General features: G+C 44.2%; 1 protein-coding gene across 1 annotated transcript in view; it reads right to left on the reverse strand.

Moving 5' to 3' along the window:
* The window catches only part of kcnq3 (potassium voltage-gated channel, KQT-like subfamily, member 3), a 108,057-nt gene that overhangs the window by 3,916 nt on the left and 84,289 nt on the right, over positions 1 to 19,852 (reverse strand). Inside the window, exons 3-12 of the mRNA XM_040123067.1 lie at positions 13,445 to 13,535; positions 12,443 to 12,569; positions 10,679 to 10,851; positions 9,504 to 9,677; positions 8,339 to 8,449; positions 7,304 to 7,399; positions 7,050 to 7,144; positions 5,724 to 5,750; positions 653 to 852; positions 394 to 499 (exon numbers count right to left, since the gene is read on the reverse strand). Of these exons, the coding sequence (XP_039979001.1) occupies positions 394 to 499; positions 653 to 852; positions 5,724 to 5,750; positions 7,050 to 7,144; positions 7,304 to 7,399; positions 8,339 to 8,449; positions 9,504 to 9,677; positions 10,679 to 10,851; positions 12,443 to 12,569; positions 13,445 to 13,535 (1,200 nt within the window). The remainder of the gene's footprint in view (positions 1 to 393; positions 500 to 652; positions 853 to 5,723; positions 5,751 to 7,049; positions 7,145 to 7,303; positions 7,400 to 8,338; positions 8,450 to 9,503; positions 9,678 to 10,678; positions 10,852 to 12,442; positions 12,570 to 13,444; positions 13,536 to 19,852) is intronic.

Consider the following 19,852-nt stretch of genomic DNA (forward strand, 5'->3'; position numbering starts at 1 on the left):
ACAAGAGTATTGTGTTGGCAGAGTCGCGTCAAAGTATTTCTAGTAAAAGTATCCTGTAAGAACCCCACCATCAGCCTGAAACCTTTCAACAAACCTTTCGCCTTCCTCAGTTACTGCTTTTGGTTCATCATAATAAAAGTCCCTACCTTTTCTCTCCTGGGAAGCAAGTGCAAATTTGATGGTGCCTCATGTTGTGACTGTTGGTGGAAATAAAAACTAAGAATAACGTATTTTACAGCAGTCCCACCCCTCTGCCATTAAACGAAGTACTTGTATCACATTCTTCTTTTGAATGATGATGGATGCATGGGTGCAAATGCTCCAAAAATGCTGTTTCATTCCGACTTTGCGGGACCATCAACGATGATGAAATGAGCACTTCAAGTTCCTGACCTGACTGCCCGGATGACCAGCTTCAGTGTGGGGATCATCTCCTCCATGAGGATGTCTGCAGGGAAGCCCCGCTCCTCTAAGGCTGGATCTGCCAGAGCTCCAGCATCTGGCAAAGACACAAAACAAGTAAACACTGACGTAAGAATTGTGCATTAGCGAACCAACAACAGTTAATGACCTTGTGGTTTTATCTCACTGCTTGGATGTAAACTGAAATGTACGAGACAAAACTTTGCTGTGATTTTCGTGAGCATTGTACCTTCGGAGCTCTGGCGGAGCGTGTAGGCCTTCATGCGGAAGGCGGTGCGGAAGCGTTCCCGGTTACTGAAGCCGGCAGGTTTGGGCTCCTTAGAGGGACTTTCCTCGATGGAGTCGGCGTTTCCTGTGAGCTTCCTGCCCGTCCCAATTGATGGTCTGGTATTGGGAAGGCGAACACGCTCGAGTAAACTCAGTTTTTGGCTGAAATGGGTGAGAAGAGAGAAGTCGTTTGCTGAAGTTGTGACCAAATTTAGATTTTGGTGTTACAGATGCTCTGTCAATGTTTGCTCCACAGTCTATGGGTAATATAAGTAGAATTGTGTGTGCATGTGGAAATGAATTGTCTAAATCTCCACACACACACACACACACACACACACACACACACACACACACACACACACACACACACACACACACACACACACACACCAACCGGCCATAACTATTTCTCTGAAACGGAAGCTACACTTTCGTCAAGAATTTTCAGCAAAGCTGAAGATTTTGTGCACAAACCAGTCATCAGCTTACTTGTTTCATTAAAACTCTTCATTTCTTTCTTTTATTTTTTCTGATTATATAATTCAGTTAGTATAAACATGCAGTGCACAACATATTAATAACATGCCATCCTTGCTCTGTCGTTGAAAGCAGCTTACATTCCCGGGAAGCTGGGGTTGGTTTTGGGATTTGCAGGTCAAAAGACATCTAGACTAGTCTTGGTTGGTACCTTGGTAACTCAGCTACAGTAAGCACAGTACAGCTAAGTATAATACAGCTTTTCAAAGAGTCTTTTTACTGTAGTTGGGATTTAAAATATAGTAATTTACATGCTGCTGAAAGTACCAGTTACCCAGATATCTAAAAAAAATTATTAAAAAAAAGAAAAAAAAGAAAAACCAAACCAGTTGCCCAGTTTTTCACTGGACATGTAGATGCGATTTGACCTCTCAATGCTTAGGTGCAACTTATAGTTTCTGCATCCGCATGGCTTGAAGAGTCCACAAGGGTCTGCGCGACGTGAATTTTGTCAGCTGACCCTGTTGGCGGCACGGACCATCCGCGTACAGCTCAGAGCGAATGACCGTGCAGACGACATGCATGGTCCGTACGCACCGACGAACGTGAGCATGTCCGCTTATGCAGACACTTAATGTAATACACACATTATATCTGCACCTTTACGGAGCTTGTGCGTCTTTTTGGGCTTAAAAGGTCTCGAGCCAGAAATTTCTGTGAGCGCTTTTCAACAAAGGAATCGCCCTTCCTAGTTTCAGCTACAACTTTTACTTGTGTCTGACTTTCCTCTCACAGAGGAGTTAAAGTCTTCATGGTCTGCTGCCCCAACGCAACAATGCCGCTCTCCTGGCAGAAGGAAGCCTCAAAGAGCTGCGAAGAGATCGGTCTCCTTTATTGTCCAACGGCTGACAATATTTGGCAGCACAGAGACAAGAGCTCCCTGGGTAAAATAAGACTCCTGTGTGCCTTGGAAGAGGCCGAGAGGCGGGGTAACCGGAGCCGACAACTGCCCAAACAAGGCCTCTGAAACGTGGAGCGTTCTCAGCGACTTTGCTCCCACAGCAGACACACAATATGAGTCTCTATGTTGCCTTGGGGCAGAATAGGGACGGAAGATTACGGCGCTGAGAGGCTGCAGAATAGGAAGCTTTAAGCGAGGAGAGAATCTCTTTCGGACTACTCCCCGACGGAATAAAGAGCAGAAAATTAGACGTGATTATCCCGTGGCTCTCTGCAAATGAGTCTAAAAACAACAGGAGAAACAAATGCTCCTAATCCCCCACAGCTCTGACTTCCCAAGAAACACACACACACGCATTTTAGCTCGCTATACCTGCCGTGACAAGTATTAAAGGAGAACAGAAGATGATCCAGTTTTAACTTTGTGTTAATTTGGGTTTTATTTTCATACTTTTGTCCATTGTTATGAAACCACTGTGCTCAGCAAGTGAACTGCTGAGCTCCGGCAACATCTGGGAAACAGGAGGGGAAGAGATTGGTCGGAAACAGCCGACAGGTTTTTCCAGATTATCTAAACCGCTTTATTTAAAGGTCAAACTAAATGTGAGCGCACTTCAAATGTCAAAGCTGATGTCCTTGTACATGAAAACCCATGTGCAAATATAAGTCAGCACTGAAACTAACTAGTCTTGTGTGTGTGTGTGTGTGTGTGTGTGTGTGTGTGTGTGTGTGTGTGTGTGTGTGTGTGTGTGTGTGTGTGTGTGTGTATTAGAGCCTGATACATCTTTTTCTACTGAGCCATAGAGGCTCCATTGTTGTCCACTAACTATTAAAAAACCTATGTGAGTCGCACCGTTGCGCTGGGTGACACGTTCCTCCATCACCATGAACACACACACTGTAGTGTATTTAGACTCCGTCCCACACACACACCGTCCTGCTGCCACAAATACTCAGTAGAGCACCAAATGAGGATTAATCCGCGGCTGAAAATAGTTCCCAACAAATCCTCCTGTTTGTCTGGTAAGTGACCAGCTGCCTTTTTTCAAAATGAAACTATATCTTTGTGAGCCGTCGGGAGTCCTTGACAATAGGAACAACATACAGCAGAATGAAACCAGCCTTTTCCTCAACTTGTTTAGTAAATTTTTTTTGTGGAGGAAATATCACAAACAACTTTTGACACCGTGCAATCCAAAACAAGTCTCCCTCCACGAACTAAAAACTTCAAACGACCATATAGTGGAATCATCAACCCGAAAGCCTCGGCAAGAATTCAACTTTCTACACTACAGAGACTGTCAAGGGTTGGACTAAATCATGGGTGTTCCTGTTTTTCTGGTATGTCTTGGGGGTTAAGGGTCGACTGAACTGAGCTCGCTTTGGTAACACCGTCCTCACTCAACAAGACCAACACACACACACACACACACACACACACACACACACACACACAACTGACTCTCAGATGGGATATAATTTTCTCCGTGTTGTGTTGAATAGACCACACAGTAAGACTGGATAACTCGGATAAAAGATCTAATATCACACAGTGCTGTGAAACACACACACACACACACACACACACACACACACACACACAGTAAGTGGCTTATCGCCCTCTCGTTGGACATCGCAGCTCTGTTGTAGTTTCTGGCCGTCGTCCACCTCTTTGCTCAGAGCAACAAGATAATGTCAGACTGCTAATTTCCCAGCCGATGATCCTACAGGGGAATTAAAACTCTCTGCACCTCTCTCTGTTTTTATTTTCTTTCTCCTCCTCTACATCCTTCACTGTCTTTCAACATCTTCGTCCCTTCCTTTTTCCGTTGTACTTTCTTTCTCTATTTCTCCCTACAACTATGTCGTCCGTCATTTTGCTGCTTTTTCTCCATTCTCTTCGTGCTAAACAGTGCAACTAAATAGACAATACAGTACTTTTTTGTTGTTGTTATTTGACGGTCTCTGTGGGCCGCTACGTTATTGCTGTACAGTTGTGGAACTTCAGAATTTGCCAACACTATTTTCGCCTCTGTTTTTTAATCTCTGGAATCTGACCTTTAAAGCTCAGCCCATAAAACAATCACTGCTGCTTGAGCATCCAAGCGAACTGGCCTCCCCTCCTCTCTATCAGCCTGTGTATCGGGGCTCCTGCTGTTGCTGCTCAGTAGCTTTTAGCAGCAGTAACTTAATCCTGCATGTTAATCATGGCGGATCAGTGGCGGACGGGAGGCGTCAGAGCAGAACGCTCCTCTGTAATGCGCCTGTAATTCCACTGTTGCTGACCTGAGCCGACGGCTTGTGCAGTAAGCGAAGAAAACACCACGAGTAGCGACAGCGGTGTAAACGGCACGGACTGGAACGTAGGCTACAGTACGTTTTTCACGTGGGTTGTCACGGAGGAGGTAAGGTGAAAAAGGTATCGAGCTGCCGGCATTTAAAAGCTGTGGAAAGATAAAGTTAAAGTTCGACTGCGAAGATAAAGTCACGTCCACCACCGGTTCCTGTTTAGTTAACGGCTGATGGGAGATTCAACATTACACCTGCTGCCTTGCGCAGCCAAAGCAAACACCAAACACGAGAGGTTAGTTTTACGTTCTCTAGTACGATGTGTACAAATATCCACATTAATGTGCTGGAGTTTTAGGTTTTCTGCCAAGTCGCTCGCTAGTTTCCATTCATTGTTCAAGTATTGTTGTGGTGATGCAAAACAGAACAGGATGGGAATTTTGCCTCCTTTGGCCTTTCTGCAGATTGGTTGCTAGATGACAGAACGATAACACGTTACAAAAAGTAAGAAGGTTTTGGCAAAATGGAAAAGACCCTTCTGTGCTGTGGAACACGAGACTAGTCATTTTCTTTTTCAAAAGCAATGAATGTCCTCGTCTGTGTTGTCCAGGCCTCTCTAAATACTCAGCAAATACAGAAAGCAACAGCAGATATGACACCCAATCGAAGTGAGTGTGTCCTGTCAGTGTGCCTCGGGAAGCATTGGTCCCTCTGGGGAAGAACACCTGCTAATTGTCTCAAAATGTGAAAAAATATGACTGTAGATGCACAGTCATGTACTTGCTCTGAGATAAGTGGTCACCACATTTAGATTCTTCTTATCAAACGCGCCCTGTGAGATTTCCCTGACATGTTTTGATGTAGAGAGTCATTAATATCCCTCCGCCCGCTGAGGAGAAAAGAGAAAAATCATCAAAGCTAAAGACCCCATCTCGAGCCCTAATTACTCGATCTAGACTGTCATTCATAGCTGAGACATAACTAATGGGCACACTAATAGTTTTCTGAAAAAAAAAAAAAAGTCATCAAAGTAGCTGATGCAGAAGGCAGGACGCTATTACAGAGCGGGACGAGTGGGTGTTTAATATCACATATTTACCACAGCCATTAGCCCAGAGATTTATTCCACTTGTGAATTAATACAGGAAGCTGTTTAAAAGCGGATGGGGGGATATTCTAGGAAACCTTCATTAGTCTCTCCAGCGAGTGGGGCTAATTAAAGCGCCATCAGGGGTCCTTCAGTCAGGGCACAGTTCTGTGTGATTAACAGCGTCTCTGCTGGAGATCAAACAGCAGCGACCTACCTCGCCATGGCCTCCAAGTGATCCTTCCTTTGGATGGGGAGAGAGAAGAAGTACAAAGTTAGCAGATGTACAGGAGGCACGGGGCATTTGTCAGAAGACACACATCAGGCCGTGATTTCGACGCGCTTCACGTGCCCACTGTCGCCTCTTTGAGGTCTGTTCCAAAAAGCTTCATGTCCCACTTTGAACTTTGTAATTAAAATTCAACTCAAGAACTCAGAACAGCTTGATTTATAAGTCAAGGCCTTAAAAACGCCATCGGTAAAGCACAAACTGACCATAGTCCTTCCCCAAAGTGCCCGGATGTTGCTGATCGTCGCTATTGTGTAGCTTCACCTGCCGCTCAGAGTTTTAGCTCTCTAGACAGGAAGAGTCGGCCTGGTTCTGCGTAGGCCCTGGGAACGCTCTAAACTCCCAGGGCCCCTAAACTAGTCTTTGTGCACCTCGCACTTTTTGGGGCTAGTTTTTTCCATGGATGTATCAGTAGAGATGGATACAGTGCAGCCACTGGTAAAAATGCTTCAGCAAAGACTTAAAATACTTTAGCATTTAATAAGCATTTTCTCCACGGGCCACTATTATACAAGATGCATCCGTAATACCTTTTGATTGGGCAGCTAGAAGGGCAAGAAGACATTTATTATGACTTTTTAAACCAGGAAGATTTAATATATGCTAAAGTTATTTAAAAAAAGCTATGGCTATAGCTATACAGACCAAGAAAAATACCAATACCTTTTTTTGCCAGTGATGCAGTTTCAGATAACTGCCAGCAGTTGTCAGTAAAGAGCCACAGTTTTACCGGTAGCGTCTTCAAGCAAATATTTTTCTACAAAATCTAAAGGTTTGTAGTTTTAAAACATCTTAAATGACCAAATATCCTTAATAATGTTCTACTTTTTTTTTTTAGATGTATATTTTAAACTGAAATTAAGTTGCGTCCCTTTCCGCATCACAGATTTGCCCTCATACCAGTTGAAACACCACAGCGTTGAGTCTGTCAAAGTCTAATCAACCCTTCCGTGCATGATCACATCTGCCGCATCTGTTTTACCCACTGTTCAGCGTCCCGCTTCCCAGGCTTCGGCTCAGGTTAATGTTGAGCATGCAAACTAAAGAAAGTGAAAAGTTTGAACAAAAATCATGAGTGGTGTCACAAAAGAAATGAACACTGGAGGAAAACAATCAACGTAAAACGACATAATTCATGTTCAGGTATTTACGAAAATGTGCAGTGGTCACTGAGGACCATGGAACAGGCTCATGCATGACATGGCTCTATAATGTTGGGTTGTTTTTTTTTTTTGCACATTTCGTGTTACTCACCTGAAGCAGGGAAGAGAGATGATAGTTTCATAAAATCTCCACGTGGCAATAAGGTCTTCCCTGATTGGATTGGTGGAATAATATCGCCAGGCAGACTTGAGTTAAGAAGACAGTGACAGAAAAGCAAATAATATCAGAGTTCAAATGGGCACTTTGATATTGACTGATATTGACCGTGTGATTCGATTAGATCTACAGTTTTAACATCCTCGCCGAAGCCTAGATCTCGTTGAGGATGCCAGGTAGCGTCTCACCTGGATGAGCCCGGCGGCAGGATGTCTGCGCTTCTCAAAGTGCTTCTGTCTGTGCTGCTCCTGGACCTTCAGAGCCAAGCCTGAACCCAGGATCCCCTGCAGCGAAAAAAAACACGCAGTCAACAACAGTGTGTGGGCTGGTTCATCCGACACAGGCTTAACATTTTGAATTAAGCTTCTTATGGTCTCATCTGCTAAGGTTCAAGGTGTCAGTTCCCTCTGTAAAGGGTAGAAGACACTGGCCGTGATTTTATGTACGTCATCTGCTGCTCTAAGCGCGGATGTGGATGTGCCGTACATCCCGAAGGGCTCAAAGCAGAATAGACGGAGCTGATGCGTAAACCGCTGCTTTTTCTGGCGCGTCAGCGCGTGTCGGAACGGGAAATAGGCAGCACCTATTTCCCGCTTCGACACGCGCTTACATATACGACAACAGGCACGCGCGTCTCGACACAAATCGGCGAGCAAACGTCTCGTCTCATCGCAGCTACGGGACAAAATGTCACATCAAGTTGAATTCATCTGCAGGGATCCACCGCAATCAGGAAAATAGGCCTGTGGAGGGTGAAGTAGATCTTAGCTTACGTTTTAGCTGACGTTGTTCCAACAGTTCTTTGGTGCTAACATATGCCTGACATGCAAAGAGCAAAAGTAGACGGTGTGACTCTAAGTTCTTTAATGTGCTTTTTTTTGCTGTTGTTGTTACAATTACACGAAGAAGAAAATTACAACCCCAATTGGAGATAAACTGTTCCGTTAGTTACTCCCGACTTTTCAAACTAATCTCTTAATACTGTACATTCTTCTTTCTGAAAGAAAAAATTCTACGCATCGTACATTTCCAGCTTCATATAAAGAAAGCAAGATTAACTTGGTAAATTCAACCAGAGCAGGATTGAGTTGAAGATACTCAGCAGTTCATCGGTCGCCATTTTTCAGCAAATTCGTCTCCGATCTCTGCCGTTTATCATCGGCAACAACGCGCTAGAAATTCATTCGGAATTCGGTGACACATATACAGGAGCGTGTACCCACTGCAGGCAAAGCGAAGAAGGACACTCCGATCAGAGCGAAAGTGCCGGCTAACAGTCTCCCAGCCCAGGTCTTTGGGGTCTTGTCTCCGTAACCGATGGTGGTCAGAGTGATCTGCAAAAGAGACGAAGATCAGGCTTTACTCTCAATGTTTACAAAGTTTTGGACACAAAAAAACATTTAGTTCCCGATATTTGTCCCAACAGTGACATACAGTGATGGCAGAACCTCGGCCAAGGGCCTCGCTCTGCTCTTTGACCACTGTGTGGATCCACTGAAGGCCACTTCTGGGTTTCAAAGGGTCACAGCATCATCAACAATAGGCAGCCAGCTAGGATTGAGCATCTTGCTCAGGGACACTTCAGCAGGGCCGATGCTCACCAACAGTTCTTAATATTCGTCCTCCAGCTTGGATCGAAGGACAAAATGTCAGGTTTTTCAGCAGCTGACTGAATGTCGGACCTGAATACAGCAAATTATTAGTGGCTAAATAAATAGTGTTTTCTGGCAAAAATATTTGAATCACATCCAAAAGTTACTAGTTGATCATTTGGCCAGGTACAGTCTGTTCACCAGGCTCCGGACAAAACCCCTCACAACGAAAAAATCCTCCGTTTAACAAGTCATCTCGTCTTAAACCCAGCGTTTAAGAATTGTCTTTGATGAAACAACAGAACCGGTTCTGCCAGTGTGGTGAAAGTATTTCACTTGTTCCTCAGCGCACTTCCAGTTGTTTTAGGATTTTGTATAAATGAGTCGGTATCCAAGTATCTAAGACCAAAAAAGGCCTGGTATCAGGAAAAGGGACTTGACTGCAGAAAATTTATTTGGGAAATAAACTCATGACTTTTGCAGATTTGGTCACTTGATTCTATAAAAACTGAGGGAATTTTTTTCCTCCAAACTCAAAAAACAGAGTTAATAACTGGTTTAGATGTAGATTTCTAAAGCCAGGATCAGACACAAGATATCTGTTGTGCTGGGAAAGAAAACGCACAGCAGATGCTGCAGTATTTGGTTGAAGGAGACAACCTGCGTTCAGGATGTCTTTCAATGAGTCAAAGACCCCAGTCCCAGCACGGGCTTTTAAAGACAGTGCTGGATTATGCAGTTTGCTGATCACGGATTTCCTTCAAAATCTATCGAACCAGCCCCCGCCCCCACGTACCAGCCCCCACCACAGAGCGTCGGCGTAGGTGTCGAAGTCTTGCGGTTTGGGCTGAGCGGTGGGGTTTTCATGGTTGGACAGATCCATGGAGACGTCGTCCTTCTCCACCAGGTAGACCAGGAAAGACGCCAGGATCAGAGACAGGAAGCCGATGTACCAGGCTGTGATCAGCTCCTGTATAAACACACACACACACACATATAACACGTGAACTGAAACAGATTTATTCACTTATCCTCAAACATCGTCCAGATGTGACAGGTTTCACATGTTGCACGGACATTAACAAAGGTTCCCTCACGTGCTGTTTGCCTTTTAAAACACATCAATCTACAGTAACACTTGGCTAACAAACGTAGAAGTCTTTAAAATGTCTTTACAGCCACGTTAAATGTGTATTTACAAGCATATAATTGTCTCCAGCACAAGGTGTGTGTGTGTGTGTGTGTGTGTGTGTGTGTGTGTGTGTGTGTTTTAAATCAATATACAGATTCAGTAGAGGGGAATGTATAACTCAGCCTCTACAACGGTAGCAATGTCGTAATGTAAAACACGGTCAGAGTGAAAACCAAAACACACGCGTCCTGCAGAGATAAGCGTGTAGATCAATAAAGCACCGATAGGAATCAATTCTTTCTGAACAGATAACTCCTGCTTCCGTGTAAAAGCTGGGAGACTCCTGTCGGTGAGAAAACCCGGTCTTAATGTCATCGTTCCCGTCCTCCTTTCTGAATGTTCCCCACCCTTTCCGGTCTTCCACTTCTTATCCGTCCACATATTAGTGACAGTCACACTTTTCCTGCGGCTCAGATCAACTTCCTTTCGGGTGATACTCAGCTCACACCTCTAATTCCTTTAATACACTCGAGCTCATCTCGGTGCTTACCTCGTCACCTAACGCTTCGACTGCTTTCGGTGCAAACGTTTTGCAGCACACACCAACTCATTTCCATGCTCACACTTCAACAGCCTTTGCAACTCCTTTCACCACTTCACTGCCTTTTCTTTATCTAAAGACACATCTTATGCTCATCCACTTCCTTCCTGCTTCAACTGCTCCTTCGCTTACTGCCCTTTCAGCGGAGCATTTCAACTCCCAGCCATTTCCTTCAGAACATCCCTTCTCTAGTAAGTTGGAGGTCAGTGGTGTTAAGGCGGGTCGGGTCCATTCCTACCTTGCTGTGTGCGTAGATGGCGGAGCCCAGCAGCTTCCAGGTCCCTCCTCTCCGGTCCATGCGCAGCATCCGCAGGATCTGCAGGAAGCGCAGGCTGCGCAGGGACGTGGCCAACACATTGCCCTGGTTCCGCACCGCCACCACCGGCACCGAGGCAATCAGCACAAAGATGTCTGGGACGGGGAAGACAGGAGACAAAATCATTTATAATGAGTCTGACCCGGGACAGCTGTTAAGTCTTCTTTATGAGATGATGAATAAGTTTTGAAGAGTTGTGGAATTAGTTCTTAACAAGGGCTGATTGAACATTAAGAGGCTGTTGAAATGCTGTTAAAAGGATTAGATTCTGAGACGCTGAGAGCAGTTTAGTGGATGTTTTAATTCAAAGTTCTTCCCAGCGACACGACTGTAAACATCAGCTTCAAAGAAATAAAATCTTTACCTTCGCACGTCGCTCTTCCCTCCGACTGTTTTACGCACGTTGACAGTGTCTTTATAGCCAGATGACGCTGATGCTCAGGTTACAGCAGTTGTCCTCTAACCACATTAAGCACTTACACTCTCTTAGACCCTCTCTATAAATTCTCTCAGAGATCTTAAAGTTTCCAAAGACAGCACACGTATCAGGCTGAGTCTTGGGGACGTCTGTATCGAATGTTAGACGAGACACGGACATGGACACGGACAAATACAGAGTCCTCTTTCAGTCGCATCATACATTTAATGTCGAGTTTGGAAGAAGCGTAACGCGATTCATTTTTAAAATAGGTCTGATTTCTAACGATAACAAGGCTAATTTGTTAAAGACGGTCCCTGTGTCCAGATCTTTACGTATGTAAACTCAAATAAACTAAGTACTAACCCAACCGGATTTATTTTAAAGAGAAGAGCTGAGGAAACATCCATTTGTCTCTGCCTTTAAGTAATTTAACGCTTGTGAAAACCACGTTTTTTCCGATCTCCGGTGCTTTGGAGCCCCACCTTGCCGCAGTGATGTACAGGTGTACTCCACCGCGCCCTGACGTCGCTGTCGGTTGTGGTTTCAGGCGTAACTCGGCACGCGCTGACCGCAGCCAGTCACAGCCAGCAGTGACGCTGGGCGGGAAAACAGGCCAGAGAACGCTTTAAACTCTGGTTAGTGGGGAAATGTGGTTACTCTGAAACCTTGTAATCACCTGAATCAAACTACTACAGCAGGGTAATTATTCCTAATAACCAGGTGTGATACTCTGAGATTTCTGGTTTTCATCATTTCCATCTGTCTGTTTTCAATCATGCCTTTTCACCTCTTCAGCGGTGAAGGACTGAACATCTCGTCCTCAAAAGCCATCCTGGTATTTTATTCTTTTTTTCGTTCTTATTCAAATTTATGGGCCTGTCCTTTATTTCTTTGGCAGTTTTGTACTAATTCAGCCTGGTTTTATTCTGTGGCTTATATTTCTTCTAGTATTTTACATTGTCGGAGTCAATTTTTCTGTTGTGACTGCCGAGGTTTTTGCCTCATGTTATTTCTACGTAACGATGGACCAAAGGAAAACCAGGCGAAAGAGTCTCCTGTAATCAATCAGCGATACTGGGAACAAATGACATCAGCTGATGAATTACACCTTAAATTTTTCTTGGATTTTATTTCCACTCCTCTGCTGTGAATATGTCTTTATCTGCTGATGACTGTACCAGTGTTTGTGTGTTTCCTGCAGATGTTGACAAAGGTCACAAACTACTCATGGTGCTCATGCATGTTTCTGATTTCCAGCCCCTTACCTAAAATACACAGTGGTTTGCGAGCGAACTTCAGCCTCCCCCTCCATCCTTTGTAGCGACAGCAGCATCCTGCCGCCCAGATCCTCAGTGCAAACTCTGCTCCGAAGATGAAGATGGCGAAGGTTTCCTGCAGGGGAAAATCAAACAGCGGCAAGACAAGAGAAGCAAACGATCGCTGTGAGCTTACATGGAAAGGTTTTGCTTCTACTGAATCTTACTGAAACTTTTACTTTATTTTCAGTCCCTGTTTTACTGCATTATGTTTGAATTCCTCAGCTTTCAATATGGTTTATAAGGGTTAGATGTGAAGCCCTTTAAGGTGCATTTGTGGTATGAAAGTTGTTACACACATCATGTTTATTATTGTAACTTGAGTCATGTTGCTTCCACTTACTCAGGTTTGTACAACATGTGATTTCTTTCACAAGAACAAATCTTAAATTTTGTAAATTTATGTTTTGAAGTTAGTAGAATTTCCAACTTTGGCAGATTGTGGTCACAGGTTTTGTCTGGAAAATGTCGATACAGTTGTGAAGGAGCAGGATAAATTGAATAATTCTCAGCTCACATTGCCACCAAACACTAAGCAACACACAACACAGAAATGGATGAACTAGAATAAAAATTGATTTCAAAAGTAAATTAGTGATAAAGCAGTTACAAGAAAACAGGTTTTCGTTAGCCTTTTCAAGCCTTCTGGGTCAGTCATTACAAAGTTATGCTGCGCAGTCAAACATTGTCCAAACCCGCAGGAAAATATTTTAAATCCAAATTTACCAAATCTGACGGGCAGAGTTTTGGAGAAATACGTATCTAATGATGCACAAGACATGTAAAATATTTCCATTTACTGTGATGGTGCAGCCGTAAAGACATTTCATCCAGAGTTTGAAATAAAAGGAAAAAACTAGATGTTGAGAGGCTGAAGCTCTTCACAAGGCAACAAGAAAAACAGAACGGAATGGGTTCAATACAAACAGAAGGAAATCCCAGTCATCTTACCAGTATAACCAGCCAGTGTGCAGACACCTTCTCGTGTTCCCTAAATGTTGTCAGAATGGCCAGAATCAAACAGCCCAGGACGATTAGAAACCTGCAGAGACGCAAAACAGGAGAGAGCTCAGAACCCAGAGCGGCGCGGCCGACGGCAGCTCATGTGCAGGACGAGCAGGGGCCAAGAAAGGTGAGTCCGCTCTGTGTGAGAAGACCGCGCCTTCACTCTTCACCTTCTCCACCGTAAAACGCAGCCACGTGAGAGAAAATGCAAGGGTGCGTTGGGGAAATCAACAAAATGGGGTCGTGGATACTGTAAAACACCTGCATGTTCACTCTGTTTGCCTTCTCGTGCTCCACCATAAGGCAGTGTCTTGACCTCACCACTGGAGGGAGCTACATCTCTATTGTTAACTTTAAATAAGACACATCAGCTGCTTTTATCACCACAACGAAGGGTGATGAAGGCAGAGCCTTTTCCCTGACTCAAAGGAAGAACTCACACGTGCTGTGTCAGCTTTTGGGACGGTGAGAACCATTAAAGGAGTGTTGCTCCATTTTAAAGCTAGAATGTTTTGTAAACCAGTGCAGCTGAGGAATTCAGCCGTCAGCGTATCAAAGACAGTGTATCTGAAGATTACATTGAAAAAAAAGCAGCGTGACCCATTGATCGGCTTTCACCACCCACTCCTGGCGCTGGTTGAACTGGTTTCACCGGTTAAATGTGTAAAACAGGCATCGTGTCCGAGGATCCAGGGGATTTCAGCCAAACAAAGGAGGCCCCTGGCTTTCAAATGGTGCACACGGTACCTCGCGTTTAACTCGAGGTCTGACTGAGCTGTATCAAAGGGCCACTGAACCAGACCTAACACCCAAGTCCGACGTAACCTGTAACATCCCGTGGTGTTGGCTGCAATGTTCTAGCTAGCAAGCCGACATCACGGCTACACACAAAATAGAGAATAATTATCCTGTAGGAGTGATGGAGGGAAAAGCCGCAGCAAGGAAACAGCAGTCTCTGCTCGCTTGGTGGAAATGTGTCGTGATGTGGTTTAGCAACAGGTTGGCGTGACTGGCTGGCTGCTGAGAGTGGCGTGCGGCATCAGAGGCAGAGGTTAAAGGAACAGTGAAATATTTTTATTCGCTTTCTAGAAAAGACAGTTAGATGGTCAGATTGGTGCTGCTCTAGCGTCAGTCTGTTAAACACGCTGAGCTCAGCGCGAACACTGGACCCGGGGGGAAACGGCCGCCTCTGTCCGAACGCAACAACATCCTCCCACCAGCCCCTCTAGGGCTCACTGACGACCACGGTATGAGTAAAAATGACAAGTCGTTGTTTCAGGGGGGCTTATCGCCAGACTGCTCCTTGGCAATGAATGTGTCCAGAAAAACGGCGTCCTGTGAATGATGTCGTACAGGTCACGCGGCCTTTGCTGGTCTCACCACCCGGAATACGGCAAAAAACAGCGTCCGTGTGGGAGCAACTCACGCATCCAATATTACAAAACAAAGTCGGAGGAAACGGTTTGACAGAGTAGAGACTCGGGCCGAAGGCGGGACGGCAAAAGGAAACGGCCACAAAGATACTGGACACTTTCCTCATCTTGCCCGGGACTGACGCAGCTAAACGTGAATCAGTCACTGAGTCTGACGGTTTTCAAGCACGTGCGTGTGTCAGACCAGTAAAGGTCGGTCGAAAGCGTCCCCGCGACGCTGATAAGAACGTGTCGTAGCTTCCAGAAGCCTCTGCGACAAACGGATCCCTGATCCGAGACGTTTACAGACTGAATTCTTTCCATCTCACCTGAGTAACCACGATACATCTGGGTGCGTGTTGTTATCACATCTGTACGCTGAGTATTAAACCACTTCACCTGGCAATGCTTTTAATAAACCTGTCAGTTCGTTCTTTATCATAAAGCTTTTGTTATTGTTATTAGTTAGTTATTATCAGTGTGTGTCACTTGTTATCTTCACGACAGTCATTTTCCCGTGGCCCCACCAACCCAAACACTCACTTTCTCGCTTAAGCTTCTTCCAGTCTTTTAAAAAGCTGAAGGAGCCACTCGGGCTCCTTTTATTTATTTATTTATTTTTGCCCAACATCTATATTTAGCGCTTTGGGAGCTGAAATTAATTGGATACACACATACAAATGGCTATTTAAATTTTCCCGTACACTACGGTACACCCTGGCCTTATTCCAGACAGTCTGGAGTTAACCACCCCGCTATGATATATGATGCAGAACCACCGCAGAATAAACTCAACCAGCTGCAGAGCCACACGGCAAAACCTCCAGTTAACACTTAGCCAGCGCCGCGTGTCCGATATTCTCCACCACCAGCTCGTTCGACGGCGCCGCGCTCCAACAGCTCCGGCCTGACGGGGCTGTGGTGCACCCTGGGAAACAGGAGTTTATGGTGGTGAGAGGTTTACAGTGTCGGAGCAGAGCCAGGGTAGTTCAGTGACTGCAGATTGAATCCAGCATATCATAATCCCAAACAAATGTTTCTTTCTCTAAACAGTGTCGCAAACATCTGCTGTACTAAAAAAAGGTTCCGTTTTTCTGGCAGACTCAGAGAAATGATGCATTTTTATTCTTATGTTGGAAGGAACGAGTAAATAAATGCAGTGTTAAGGGAAAAACAGGTCAAAAATGAACAGAAAATAAGACCTGTACATTTACCCATTGGCTATTATATCGTCTGTAATATTCCAGTGCCAGTTATTAGACTTGGGTGGATTTCCGGTTTTGTGGGCCTGGTCCGGTCTAGGAGCTTAAACCGGTTTGATTTCATGCGAAACGGCTGAGCCGACATTTGTCATCATGGCAGGTTCTGGCACGTTAAAAAGTGGCCTACATCAGCATCGCCCGTGCCGACGGCGTCACGCCGCTAAATCCATGAGTTACAAGGGATACGAGAACGTGAATAATATAATCTTACGTTTGTTTGTAAACGGACCAACGGAGCCACTCGTGTCTGACCACCTTTGCACAATTTGCTGCCGAGCCGAGGCAGATTTAACTTAATCTCATTTAATCTATATCTTTTCATTTATGGTTAATTTTGTCCGGGAAAAGATGATGGAATTAAATATTATAATAATATACGATATTGAAGTTCTCTTTCTAGTAAAGGTGAAATTACAAGTATCTATGATAAAGTATCAGGTATCTGTAGAAGAAACTAAAAAGGATTTTAAGTAGTAAGTAGTTACAATATGGAAATCTATATATTTTAGTTTTTGTTATTCTACCAAACATCCAAACCTGTTTTAGTGTAGTTTGTTAGATACTCGCTCATTTTTTTGTTTTTATTTTTTGAGACTGGATGGATTCAGGTGCTCATGAGTCTTTCCTGGTGCCATCAGGACTGGGTCCACAGACCTCTTTTAGGGAGGGTTAGGATGAGGTTGTAATTCCCGTATTTTACACTCTGTTCGTTTTATGTGTGCGTGTATATGTTTGCGTTTTCTTCGAAGCAATGCTATTAGTATTAACATGTCTGTCAGATGCCTCCGTACAATTAAGAACACGTTAAATTTTGGCTTTTTGGAAAATATCAATGCAGTCCTTCATTTGTTATCTACTAAATCTAATAAAAACCATCGATTGCTCTACCCTTCAGCCTCCGTCCCTAAACCTCCACCCTCTTCTTCCCGATCATACGTCCTAAATCATTCATGGCCCGTTGTGTTGCCATTAAGCAGTGCTGACATCTCAGAGAAGTTTCCGAAGTGCTGCACAACCATAACAGCATAAATATTTCACAGCCAAACAGCCTGGAGAGTTTTACATAATTCACCTGAAAGGAAACGATAGCTGAGAGTTAGCGGAAGCGTCTTGATTGATGTCTCAGCGCTCTGTGGTGGTCGGGTGTGTTTATAAAGTTTTATAAAGTTGTCTCCTCCTGTTTGTGTTGACTGTTAAAAGTCATCAAATCATGTGTTTTACCAGACTTCCTGTCCCCTTAATTAAATCGGAGCATTTCTCCTCAAAGTTATCCAGAGGACAGAGATAATCCTGGAGTGAGCGGAGGACATCGATGTTAACTCGATATGATCCAACAGATACTGATCTGCAACACAGTCAGCTTCCTATTCGGCTTCAAATAGTTGGTTCAATAAGACACACAGCGCGATGTCGATGCCCATTAGACCTGACGCATCAAGAGGAGCCAGGCGGAAACCAAAGGGTGGAACAGTAACAGTTAAAAAAAAAAAAAAAACCATACAAAATGAGACATGAGTCTCATCAGTGAGCGCAAGTGGCGTCTTCCGAACTTTAAATTTTTCCATTTGAGCTTTGACAGGAATTTATTTCTAGGATAAATTATAGCTATAAACTGATATGAATAAAGAAATCGATATGAACCCTCTATGCCATAAACCAGAGTCAGTCTGGTTCATATATCCTTCATTTTTCCAAGCGACATTTTTTTCACCAGCAGCGTCCGGTTTCACATTCACATAGCTGCTAACTGTGGCCTCAGCCATCCCATCTACAGACTGGTACAAAATATGTTGAGACTCTAAAGGCTTCAGTATTTTAATATCTACCATAAGCCTGGTTAATGCTGTTGAGGATGTGACTTGTGGAGTTTAATTAAGCTGAATGCAACTAAAACATCATCAAGTTTTATTCTCCTATAAAAAAGATAAAAACCCTTCAGCTCCTTCAGCTGGAAACAGTCTGACTGCTCGCGAAAGGAAAAAGAAAAGAGGAGTAAAGATATGGCGGGTGACACGTAGACTACCAGGTGAGCCCACTATTGCAGCGATACAATTAGGACCAGCCTCAGAACCCGTGGGTAACCTACGTGTTAAAACTACGGCTGTACGAAAAACTACATTCATCTTCTGCCCGGTGCCTTGCTCACGTATCTGGGCATCAGGAGCAGCTGAAGGAGAGGATAGAGTTCATCGTGTCCTCCATCCTCTTGGGAGGTTCCAAACAATAACGCAAGCAAAAAGGGACATTAAACCAGCTGTGTTTGACACAGCTCATCAACAAAAAATGAGTCGCTGCCAAAAGTTCGGAAACAAAAAACTACCGATACAGTTAGATAAAAACTAAGCGATGCACCCGTGCTGAGGTGACCTCCACACCTCCCACCATCATCACCACATTAGTCTGAATGTGGCACAAAGTCGGACGGCGAAATGCTGTTGGATAGAGTTACAGTGGTAGCACCACCATTACCTGCTGTTGGACAAATAAATGAAGCGTGGCATCCAATCTGTGTAGTGATTGGCAATCAAGGGGTTTTGGAGAGACACCGCAGAGACAGTCGTCTTTCCATCAATTTCCTCTGTGTTAAACGAAAGAGCGACTGTTTGTCAGACTCAGCTTGGTGTCTCAGGTGGAACTGGTAAAGGTGATGGAGCTTTTTACCCACGAGGGAGATTCGCAGTGCAAAGTGGTTCTTTGCTTGGAGTATGCTATAGACCATGTTTGGTAACACTTATTGCCACAAGCAAGAAGACTCTAATGGAAACCAGAAGGGACAGTCCAGGGTAGAAGTCAGAGGAGGAGCCTGACGTATTCACGACCTGAAACAGTAACATCTGCTCTGCCACCGAAATCCAGAGTTTGATCCTGCTCTTGCATGTTGTGTGAGACATCAGTCAAAATAATCAATTTTTAAAAAAAAGAAACACATAATAGAATCAAACTCTTCACTTGAATATTAAAGGAAAGTCAGAAACTGAAAAGTTGTTTATGTAATAATAAATGAGTCGTATCAGACTAAATCATAAAACTGATTGGCTCTAACTCCCCAACTGCTTTCTACACCAACTCTCACCGCCCTCATGACGTTTCAAACAGCAGACAGATACAGTCAGAGACCAGCTGCTCAAGAAAGTGGAGCATTTGGCAACTAAAGAGCCAGATGTTTCCCTCAGGAGCTGGTGGAGACCAAAAAGAGAGCTAAAAGAGAGTGAGTACTGGACTTAGATTCATCAGATGGACACAGACACCAGATCCAGATGAAGGATCACGTTGCTCTGGAACTGCTGATTGTGGAAATACGCTACTGTCTGGTAACACGTTCATCAAAAAAATCAGTTATTGCAGGTAAAGAAACAACTCATATGAGCAACAAGTCCTCAGAATTAAACAACAAAGAATATTATTTGCGACTGCCCTCGTTAGTTATTTTTAATTAGTTGATTTATTTATCGAAACTTGAATCCAGCCCTGGATGGATGTTTTTATCAGTTGTTAAAGGTCATGTGTCAGTAATGATGAGAGCAGCCCACCTGTACAGCCTCTCTCTCTCCATTAATCCACTTTCCCTCCCTCGGTCCAGCGGAGGCTCAGTCCTGCTGGGCTCCCCGACGCTGATACCACCCCTGAGGATTCCTAACAACCAATTAGCCGGTGAGATTCAATAAAGAAAGTGCAAACGA

This window comes from Xiphias gladius, unplaced genomic scaffold (genome assembly GCF_016859285.1).
Source record: "Xiphias gladius isolate SHS-SW01 ecotype Sanya breed wild unplaced genomic scaffold, ASM1685928v1 HiC_scaffold_1474, whole genome shotgun sequence".
Taxonomy (NCBI): domain Eukaryota; kingdom Metazoa; phylum Chordata; class Actinopteri; order Istiophoriformes; family Xiphiidae; genus Xiphias; species Xiphias gladius.